The sequence below is a fragment of the Solea senegalensis genome, linkage group LG6 (assembly GCF_019176455.1).
Source record: "Solea senegalensis isolate Sse05_10M linkage group LG6, IFAPA_SoseM_1, whole genome shotgun sequence".
Lineage (NCBI taxonomy): Eukaryota > Metazoa > Chordata > Actinopteri > Pleuronectiformes > Soleidae > Solea > Solea senegalensis.
The window spans coordinates 15,216,585-15,228,607 of NC_058026.1; the positions used below are offsets into that span (position 1 = coordinate 15,216,585).

Below are 12,023 nucleotides of genomic sequence, written 5' to 3' on the forward strand. Positions count from 1 at the left end.
AAACACAGTCCTTCTTGCTCACTCACATACACACCTCCCATGTCTGTCTGTCTGTCTCTCTCGCTCTCTCTCCCTCACACACGCAAACAAACACTCTCATTCCCTCCCCCACTCTCCTAACACACACATATGCGCAAACACACTCTCCCCTCCCCTTCCATGTGCCTCTAACACACTTCCCCTCTATCTCTGTCTCTCTCTCTCACACACACACAAACACACACACACACACACACAGGTTTACTTAGCTATTCTTCTTAGGACACTGCATTAACTCCTATTCATTTGGACAGTATACACTATGAGTTATACCTAACCTTAACCATAACCAGTTAATGCCTAACCCTAACCTTAACCAAACCAGACTTCACAACTTAGCCCTAAACTTAACCAGTTCCTCAGAAATGAGGTTCTGCCTCATTAGGACCAGGTTTTGGTCTCCGTTGAGGACTACTGGTCCTGACAAGGTCAGTGTTTGTGTCAGTATATATCTTAAAGAGGCAACAAATACAAGTACGCACACACACATGCACTTTTTATATGCTCCCTCTCACATGCACACGTCCTTCACAGTGTCTCACACTCCTTTCTCTCCCTGTCTCTCTTCTGCCACACAGTAAACACACCTTTATACCCCACTCTCTCTCACACACACACACTAAGTAGTTTCTCATTTTCTCTATCATTCTCTCTCTCACACGCACACACATTTTCCTTTTTCTCAAACACATCTGTCCTCTCTAACACACACTCATTCTCTCAGACAAACACAAGCTTGCTCGCTCGCTCACTCACTCACTCATTCACTCACTCACTCAATACCACACACACACACACACTTCTGTTCTCTTTGTCACACACTTCTCACACACTGCTCACTCCTCTCACTCTCCTCACTCACTCACCACTCACTCACACACACACACACACACACACACACACACACACACACACACACACACAGTGTCTGTCTCTGTCACACACACCTCTCTCCCCTCCCATCTCTCATACACACACACACACACACTCCCTCCTCCTTCCTCTGTTCTAGCACACACATACACACACACACTCCCAGCCCCTTACACACACTCCACTCCTCCCTCCCTCTCTCTCTCTCTCACACGTACACACACGCACACACACACAGAGACAGACAGACACCCACAGACACACACTCACTCTGACATACACATACTCTGACACACACACACACAGTCACACAGACAGTCACACACAGACACACACATGCATGCACACAGACACATACGCACTGACACACACACACCTACACACACACACACACACACACACACACACACACACAGAGACACACAAACACACACACACAGGGAGAGGGAGAGAGCCAGAGAAAGGAGCAGATCTGTGTGTGAGTGTGAGAGAGACAGAAAGAGAGAGGGAGGGAGTGTGTGTGTGTGTGTGTGTGTGTGTGTGTGTGTGTGTGTGTGTGTGTGTGTGTGTGTGTGTGTGTGTGAGAGAGAGAGAGAGAGAGGGAGGGGTGATGTGTGTGTGTGTGTGTGAGTGAGAGAGAGAGAGGGAGGAGGGGAGGGAGAGTGTGTGTGTGGTGTGTGTGTGTGTGCGCGCGTGCGCGCTTCTCTCTCACACAACCTCACGCGTGCACACTTCACACAGGCGCGAGCGCGCATTGACAGAGAGGAAGAGACGCTCTGACAGTGAATTAATTCTAACATTTTCATAACTTTGAGAAAATACATCGTTCCGTTATGAGTTGTATTGCCTTTAACTTTTCATATTTCCTGCTGTCAAACTCCAGCTATTCGGGTTTGTCTGAAAAAGTATTGACCTTATGTACATGACATGTTTGTGTCCAGAAAACAGAGAGTATGTGTTACATTTCCTTTCACCTGTCACTCAGAACGTCCGCTCAATAGGTGAATTCAGTGTCACGCGAATACAGTCGTGCCCGCGCACGATGGCGGACTCGCGCACGCGCGTACACACACCTATTCGGAGCAGCTTTGCATGGTGGCTTTAACGTTTAAAGAGAAAAAAGGTAGCGCGAGGCAAACGAGTGACTTTTCCTTACACTGTTTCTCTCATATGTGTACTTTATGCTCCCGGATAAACCTGACAAGTGGCGAACGCTTACAACTTTAGCTCCATCAAAAACACCCCTCACGCGCGCACACACCCACCCGAGTCTCGCTGTCACTGGACAGGCGAACACTTATGGCACAGTTATTGTTATTATTGTAAACCGCCATGGTTAATTGACTCTCTCACCCCCGCAGCTGCGGTGCCGGTTTGACGCCTTCTCCGTCGCTGTCCAGCCTGTGTGGGTCCCGGTAGTCGAACAGCGAGCGTACCGTCTCCGCCATGTTCACGCCAGCGATCACTGATGTTGTGCCGTCGCCGACGCCGTCGCACTGTGATCAGCTTCTCGCTCTTCCCCTCACTCGCTCGACTGGCTCACACCAAGGTTACTCCAGGCGCTACCATCGCGCCGCGGCACAGGGGTGCGTATAGCACAACACGTAGTGAAATAGTCCATGGTGTACGCTGCGATGTCCGCACAGTGGCGGCTGGGATTTTAAAAGGTAATATGTTTGAGTGGACCCACCGTGGAGGGTAACTTTCACAATTTGTTTTCATTTTTTGTATAAACTGAATAGCGGGAGCCACCCCCATCACAGTAATGGTCGTTCTTACCAGACAGATGAAAAAAGTAGAGCGCTTGCAAGAGAGGAGCTCGCAGAGATAAATAATACATACTAATGATAATAATAATAATAATAATAATAATAATAATAATAATGATAAGATAAGAGGCAAAAATAAGACAAGTTTGTCTAATATGAAGTTTGTCCTTTAAACTGTGTGATGATAAGGTTTGTCTGTATTTTCTTCTTTATTACAAACTCATGCACATCTTATTATTGATCAACAGGTTAATACAGTCCTCTGTTTGAATGTGTCATTATGTATGTGCATATCTATATATATTTTTAAGATACTTTTATTTTCAATGTAGTAAACGATACAAGACTTCTTGGATAAATAATGATGATGATGATGATAATAATAATAATAATAATAATAATAATAATAATAACAATAATAATGATAATAATAGTGCAAATGTATTAAAACAAAATGTCAATGTTTTTGATTCAAAAATAACATATTGACCAGGAGTATTTATAAGATTTGACTATTTTCAAGTTAAGTTTAATTATTATTCTCCAAAATAAGATTAGTATCAAGACTTCTTGGTTAAATAAGGGTTATTATAATAATGTAATAAGTTGCCATAACAGCTATTTGTTCCGTGCAAAGTAAATTGAAAAACTACATTTCTATATTTTTCATTCAAAAATAACAAATTTACCAGGAATATTTATTTATTTAAGATTTGACTAATTATTATTTTCTAAAATCACAGTAGTATGACCTAAACACTGTTTAATTGCACTGATCCATTTTTAATGACAACAATTAGCTAATTATGTCAGATTAACATCATCTAAAATACAAACACAAAAAACACACAAGATAATGTGAAAAAAATATCAAAGAAAAAAATACATTATTGATCATGTTTTCTCTCTTTGCATTCTATTCATATTTTCTATTGCTGAAGTCTTAGCAGCCTTCAAAACTGCAGAAGAGAGCACCTTTGTTTTTTATAAAGGAATTATTAATGTACTTAAAATCATACTGTTGGTTCCTTTTCAACAATAGTGAATTATTAGTGGTTTGGATTGGCACTCTCAATGACAGATGAACAGCCATGACGCCATACATAAGTAACTTGGCATATTTCTCAATAACTGTAGCAAGTTCACAGTCAAACTCAAAGCAATCAAAGCCCTAAAAGGTCCATTAATATTGTAGAAGGAAGTGAACTAGAACAAAGAGGCAGCAGATTAAGATATTACATATTAAGATCAATAATATAAATTGTGTTATTATGTTATCGTGTCCCCTTTGATTGATCACCTGACTGGTCAATTCTCTTGTCAGGCCAAATTCTCCTTCTTTTAACAATGAACCATTAAGAGGAAACAATTCTACAACAAAACCTGTTTTTGACTGATCCATTATTTACAATAGCAGAGGGGACAGGCTACCTTTGGTTATATGGTACAGGTCTGACTTATCTAGCAAACCTGTTAAAATCATGTCAAAAAAGTAATTGGTGTGTCACAAAGTGTAAACTTTGCATATGAAAGGCTTAAAAACTTAAAGGTAATAACATTCCACTAACCTGCATGCATAAGGAGAGTCCTTTAACTTTTGAGTGTGACTTTTTTAGAATTGGCACATCTTTATATGCTCTATAATTAGGTTAAAATTACTTCATATCCAAACACATCTACACATGTATCAAACTATCAACCTTCAAAACACATCAAAACCTACCTCTTTACAATCCCTTGAAATGTATGATTCTATGTTTGTTTCCTCTTTGTTTATTTCTAATTTGTAGAGGTATAAATATATATGTATATGTATATATACACATATGTATTAATAGATTCATTTTGCATCATAATAAATATGTTTATATTATGAACTATTTCTGGTTCCATATCAAAACAAACACTTTTATTTTGAAATTATGTGAATTATTGGGCCACACAGTTGGTGTAGTGGTTCTTTGGTTTCCTCACTCAATCCAAAAACATGCACATTTGGGGATTAGGGCAAATTGGATACTGTAAATTGACCGTAGGTGTGAGTGTGAGATTGGATGGTTTTTAGTCTCCATGTGTCATTGTGATGGACTGGTGACCTGTCCAGGTTGTACCCCACCTTTCTCCTTATGTCAGCTGAAATTGGCACCAGTGCAGTATTTGTAAAATATAGTTTATATTGTGTTATATAATTTATAAAATCACAGTGGTTTTCAAGCATTACACAGAGTGGGGCCAGTGTGAAGTGAATGCCTTTGTACCTGCCATGGTAAACACCCACAGCAAATGCTCGGTGAAAGTCCTTTGCATGTTTTAACCTCACTGGTGCAGGTGAGGTGGCAGAATGTGACCATGACAGGTGGACAACATGAGGACAAATGTGACAGCAACAGTGTGGCAGAGTGCTGGACACAGTTCTACCATAAAGCAACAGCAAAACAACACTGACATTTATTTGGCAAAAAAAACAAGTATTTGCATCATTGTGAACGTATACAAATATTTGTATATATATTACAATATAATTAAAAAGGTTTAATAGCCTATGCAATGTGTGTGCAGGGTATGTCATCATCATCTGATTCCATGTCAACAGGAGTGTGGACTGAAGATGAGATAATGCTACTTCAAGGTAAGTCCTGTACCTTCTTATAGTCTTCTTCTTCACCTTTTGGCTCCTCCCACCAGAACAGATCACCTCCATCTTGTCTCCTTCGTGTCTGTCCTCGCGTCCTCCTTGACAACATCCATGGACCTTCTCTGTGGTCTTTTCTTCCTTTTCCTCCATCTTCAACACCCTTTGTCCAATATAATCACTACCCCAAACCAAACCAAGCTACCTCAGACTTGCCCCTCTGATTTTATCTCCAAACCACAATGCTTTAAAAGGCTAATATCAGCTATGATGCACCATGATGGAGCAATATCACCTATTTTTTATACAAATCATTTAGCTTGATACATTTGTAAATGGTTGAAAAAACTGTCAAAATCTGCACAAAGTGAAATGTTAATGCCATTCAATGCAAGGTAATTAAATATAGCATTGATGCTGTAATTGCATGGATGGGACTGTGTTGCGAAGTCAATGAAAATGGCATCACATTTAATAGCTGAAGGACTCCGGTCCAGTTATTTAAAACCAGATAAGAATATTATGTTAGATATTGAATTTGTGCTATACTGCTCTGGACATTATTTTCACTGACTTGGTGAGAATGAGTGATTATAGTACTTACTTAATGTATTTATGAGTAGTACATTACATTTCTGCCACCTTAATGTTACACACTGAACTTTTCATTCATCCATCCATCTTCAACTACTTTATCCTCCACATGAGGGTGAGGGGGGGGGGGTGCTGTTGCCAATCCCAGCTGACATAGGGTGAAAGGCGGGGCATATCCTGGACAGATCACCAAAACAACCATTCACTCTCACACTCGCACCTACGGTCAATTTAGAGTGTCCAATTTTTGTTCCAACTCGGGTCTTCTTGCCGCAAAGGCAAGAGTGACTACACCAGCCGTGTGGCCCCACATGGAACTATTAAAAATAAAAAAAATGACCTGAATGTTAACCTGAACTGAAAAGTCTAATGAACAAGCCTTTGGCGAAACCCAACTGTTGATCCCTGAAATGTTTTTTTGTAGATAGTTGTGGTGTTTAACAGCAGTTGGCATCTGGATGAATGCATTACTGCCGTCTTCTGGATTTAATCAGTCATTTCTTCTTTCCAACCAGACTTACTTTGAAACTTCCTATGTGCAAAAATTTAACTGACTTGTTGATGGATACTGATGGGGATCCTGGACTGGTGGAATATAGAGTGACTTGACAAATAGTAAACTACAGGTCCTGAGACACACAGAAAATGTAACAGTCATGAAGAAGCTTAGTAATGATGCTTGGCTGAGATAAGACAGATGAACAAGAAGGATGTATGGAGATGTGGGTACTGGTGAATGAGTTTGGTTTAATTGTAAATCTGCTCTGTTTGTGTGTGCACACCATCATGAACACTTCATCACCCGCACCAATGCCCCCAATCTGAGTGAGAGAGTGAATGAGTGAGAGAGTGAGTTTGTGTGTGTGAGTGAGTTTGTGTTCACCTTCACAAAATCATGCAAATACATACACGCATATGCACTCACATTAACTCACAGCTACACACGCCTTACTGAAGACCAACACTCACATTCACGTGCAAGTAGAGCACAAGTACAGCAAGACACAATTATAGTCTGCACAACACACACACACACAGTTCCAATACAGGACACACACCCTTTCTTTTTCACAACACACACACACACACACACACACACACACACACACTGCATCATTTCCCTTTCATTCAGCACAGGCACATATTGTGCTGCACAATCACACATATACACACGTGCACACGCGCACATGCACACACACACACACACACACACACCATTTGCAGAGCTTGCTCCTAGCTCTCCCAGCACACACACCCCTCCCCCTCTATCTCTGTCAGATACACACACACATTCACATACAGTTACACACACGTACACACACACATACACAAACACACACACATACACAAACACACACACACGCACATTCCCTCCTACGCAGCACACACACATTCCCTCTTTCCTTTCACACACAGACACACACGCACGCACGCACACACACACACACACACACACGCACACACGCACACACACACACACACACACACACATCTCTCTTGTACACCCCTCCCCCCTCATTCTCACACACGTTTTCTCTCTCTCTCCCTCACTCTTCTTTGCTCACTCATTCACTCTCTCACTCTAACACGCGCACACACACACACACATTCCCTCTCTTGCTTTGCTCTCACTCACACACACAGGAACACACGCCTGCGCACACATTCACTCACTCACACACACACACACACACACACACACAAACATGCAGACACACACACACGCAGGAACACACGCCTGCGCACATAATCACTCACACTCACAAACACACACACACACACACAGGTTCACACAGCTATCCTTTTAAGGACACTAAACTGACTTCCATTCAGCTGGACAGCTTCAACAAAGTGCTTTTCCTAACCAGTTAATAACCCTAACTGTAACTTAACCACAACTCAAGTCTTAACCAGTTCCTCAGAAATGAGCTTCTGCCTCATTAGGACCCGGTTTTGCTCTCCAATGAGGACCACTGGTCCTGACAAGGTCAGTGTTTATGCCAGAGGAGGTCCTAAAGAGGTTACAGATACAAGAACACACACACACACACACTGTCTCCTGCTTGCTCCTTCCCCTCCCTCCCTGTCTCTCCCTCTCTGTCTCTCTCTCGCACATGCACACACACATACACACAGTCTCTTTCCTGCCCTCTCTCCCCTTCTCTTTTTTCATCTGTCTCTCTCAGACACACATACACCCACATGCTCACAAATGCGCAAGCACACAGACACATGCACACAAGCACACACAGAGACACACACACACACACCCCTCTCTCTCCCTTTAACACAGGCATATTTTCTCCCTTGCTTGCTGCACTCTCTCTCTCTAACACACACACACACACACACACACACACACACACACACACACACTTCCCCCTCTTCCACAGGCATCCTGGTTGCCACTCCTTCCCTAACAACCACACACAAATGAAAAGATGCACACACACACACACGCACAAAAGGATGTAAACAAACTTGTGCAAACACACACACACACACACGCATGCATGAATTTAACCTGTATCCTGTATTTTAGACACACACGTTCACTCAGTTTCACTGCTGGTGTTCAGAGGCGAAAATGTGACAATCACGGTCCAATCATTGACAAACACCGCTCATCTCAGCATGTTATTTAGTCCCAAAGACGACAAGCGAAAGACAAACACGAGGCAATTCAAAGTATAGCCAAGATCAATTTATTACAATCCACTCACTCAGGAATGCCGTCAACAATAAATATGTCTCTACTCCATGTCAAACTTTCAGAAAGAAAAATGTAAAAGGATGTGCATTACTATGATTCACAAATAATGAACTAATGCATTTAGTTATCGGCTTTTGATGAGTAACAAATGAAGAAAGAAAACAAAAACATATTTAGGCTGTGGACGTCCAGTCAAAGGGGAAAAAAACGAACTATATTAGCTGTCATTGAAAATTAAATAAATACAAGGCTTTGGTGCTATAATCTTTGCATAAGAGGCTTAAAGCCCCTGTGAGACATGTGTTAATGTGTTATAATAATGTTTAGGTGCTCAGCATGTTGGCATTATGTTTGAATCCCTTTCTCAGCAAACGTCCCCATTAGTTTCTTCTCTTTGCCTCAACAGTGAGAATAGTGTGTGAAATCAATACTTAGAGAGAAGGACTAAGGCTTACGGTGCTGCATTCTGATTAGAGGTTGACCAATTAATCAGTTGGGCCGATTAAATCGGGCTGATATTTGTCTTTTTTTTATAATAGTCACTGGCCGATCATTATAACAAATCACAAAAACTTTGTTTTTTTGTGTGTTTTTCTGATGACCTGTTTCATGTATCCAATATTCTTACATAATAAATATTTCAAAGTATAAGTATTAGTTGTTACCTCTGTTTCCCTCAAGCCGAGGTCGTAACAGTTCCATAACTGGTAACTGAAGTTAAGAAATGATTTTTGTATTATTATTCTCATCATTAATCAATTAAATTTTATCAGATGGAGGGAAAAAGAATCGGTCAACCTCTAAATCTGATCACAGTCTGTAAGCAACGGACTACTTAAAAACAGTGTTTAAAACATATCACACACAATTTCTTTTTTTAAATTTTACAAACAAAACATTGAATTGGTCATGACATTATTGGTAATAAATGATTACAAGTGTCAACGGAGGCGTTACAGTTACACAATCCATGTCTGAACGGGGCTAAACTGTAGAAGCTTGGTTATTTTTTTGAGATACTTTAGTCCAAAAGTGACATTAAAGACAATGTAGAACAAATGTGTCAGCCCACAGATTAAATCTATCTTTGGTGGCCGGCACGTTGACCATGGACAAAAAGAAAAACAGTGAAACAATTCATAAATAAATCAATACATTTGCTTGACCATCAGTTTACCATACATTTCATTCAACACGGGAACAAGTGTGTCTGTCTCCTACTGTTCATGAATGCTGCTTACAGACAGATGTGACGGTAACCTAATCCGCTCTTTGTGCTGTGAGGCATTTGTGTACAGCGAGCTCGCTCTGCGCAAGAGGTCAAAGGAGAAGGGGCTTTTTAGTGACAAAACATTCTGCATTTGTCAAGAGGACACACAGTAAACAGTGGCCACACAAGTATACATTATGGAAAATAATCAACCAATAGCATCTAAAAACAAAAAGGAATGTAGCCACAGCGCTGCCTTTTCCATGATCTGTGGGCTTTTATGAGTCGTATGTAAGTCTGTCCAACACTCACAGATAATGTTTGCTGCACAAACACAAGATTATTGAGCTATAATATGAAGCTGTTGGAACAGTAACTCTTTTACCCAGTAACTTTTGCCATTACGGCAATGATCCGACAGTACTGAAGCATCAAAAAGACACAAAAAACTGTTGCCGTGATACATTTCCACCAAACACTGTTACACACACCGCTACATGTTATTATAAATGTGTGAATGTTGTTTGGCATTGCTAAGCCTTTTGAAGTCAGTGATACAATATTTAAACTTTGGCTTAAGTTCTCTTGTCTTTGTTCTTGATCTGGTGCCAAATCAACCACCTCATAACGGAGGACACAGCATAATAATCCATAATAATCCTTTAAAATGAATGAATGAATATCACAGTAAATAACAGTATATCAAATTAAAAGTACCATGCGCCAATTCCTTATGATTATTATTATTATATGTTTATGACACATTTGTGCTTTGTGTATTTGTATTTTTTATTTAGTGCATTAAGTCACATCAAATGACCAAAAGCATTTATGTTTTCTTCCAGTATCAACAACAATAAACAGTTGTTGGTAACACTAGCAAGTCCAGTCGCCCCCTACAGTCAACTACAGAGGTTGTCTATGACCCGGATGACTGAGAACCTTCGCAGACATCCTTCCAGTATCAACATCCCCTTGGCTACTGCCAAGAGAAAGGCTGATGTGGAGCGATCCAAGACCAGAGGGAACATCGGTGCTGCGTTTGAACAGTGGCGACAACTGAAAGCCCAGAAAGGGCTGCAAAGTGATGCCATGGTGGCCCCGTTTCTACTGGACAGGTAGGTTAACTTTATGTCTTTGTGATCTTTTGAGAGTATTTGCTTTTCGGCATCACGTTGTTAATTGAACGTATCCAAAAAAGTTAGCACCACCGAAACGTACCAAAGGTTACCGATGCTGTGCAGGGCTCGAGAATCCGTTTTCCTGTGCTCTGGAGGCATAGCTTCGGAGGGAAGTCTGAAGAAAAGGACTTGGACTTTTGAATTCAGAATGTAGACTGCTCTAACTGTTTTCTCCAACCCTAACTTTAAGTGCACCTAGTCAACTGCTTGCAAAAATCTTATCAGCCTAACACATAGCAGCAACTGTATGTAGAAATGGTCAAGACAACCCTGAGCATCAGGAAGGAAAGGTGACTTTAAGCATGAAACACTTGTTGGTGCCGGGCAAAGTGGGTCTGTTGATCTACTTAGATTTTCACACACAACCATCTCTCGGGTGTAAAGAGAAGACATCCAGTGACCAGCAGTTCTCTGGGTAAAAATGCCTTACTGATGCCAGACGTTAGGGGAGAACAAGCAGACTGGTTTGAGATGAAAGAAAGACGACAGTAACTCAAATGACCACACGTCAAAACTAAGGTATGCGGAGGATCATCTCTGATTTCACAATGTGTCGAACATTGAAGCAGATGGGCTACAGCAGCAGAAGACCACACCAGGTGTCACTCCTGGCTCTTTACATTTAGGTGTCCTGTGTATCAGACAAGGTGGCCGATGAGTGGAGATAAATGAAATGTAAACAAAGCTTAAGTCTTAAAGTTCCACTCATACTAAAGAATAAAAAGAACAGCGGCTCTCTCTAGTCCTGCCACCTTTGTCAGCTCTGTGCTTATTGGTCGTCTTAATGGGACTAAAATTGTACCATTCACAGTATCTTATCTCGTTCTTGCCCAGAAGCTTTTAGTCATTTTCAAATCTATGGCTGATGCTAATTTAATTAGCAGCGCAAGAAAGAAACGGGGGGGAAGGGGGATGGGGGGTGGATGTCAATTTCCCAATCCCACTTTAACCAGTGGGCCACACGGTGGTGTAGTGGTTAGCACTCTCGCCTTGCAGCGAGAAGACCCGGGTT

At 41.2% G+C, this 12,023-nt stretch overlaps 1 protein-coding gene and 1 long non-coding RNA gene across 3 annotated transcripts in view; one reads left to right on the forward strand and one right to left on the reverse strand.

The window, feature by feature from the left end:
* si:dkey-117m1.4 overlaps positions 1 to 2,421 on the reverse strand; it is a 20,329-nt gene extending 17,908 nt beyond the window's left edge. For both annotated transcript variants that reach the window (XM_044029140.1, XM_044029139.1), the window contains exon 1: positions 2,266 to 2,421. In XM_044029140.1, coding sequence (XP_043885075.1) covers positions 2,266 to 2,360 — 95 coding nt within the window. In that variant the 5' untranslated portion in view covers positions 2,361 to 2,421. The remainder of the gene's footprint in view (positions 1 to 2,265) is intronic.
* The window catches only part of LOC122771523, a 19,484-nt gene extending 8,597 nt beyond the window's left edge, over positions 1 to 10,887 (forward strand). The window contains exons 2-4 of the long non-coding RNA XR_006360612.1: positions 2,274 to 2,498; positions 5,241 to 5,310; positions 10,676 to 10,887. This is a non-coding gene — a long non-coding RNA (uncharacterized LOC122771523). The remainder of the gene's footprint in view (positions 1 to 2,273; positions 2,499 to 5,240; positions 5,311 to 10,675) is intronic.
* Positions 10,888 to 12,023: the final 1,136 nt, after the last annotated feature.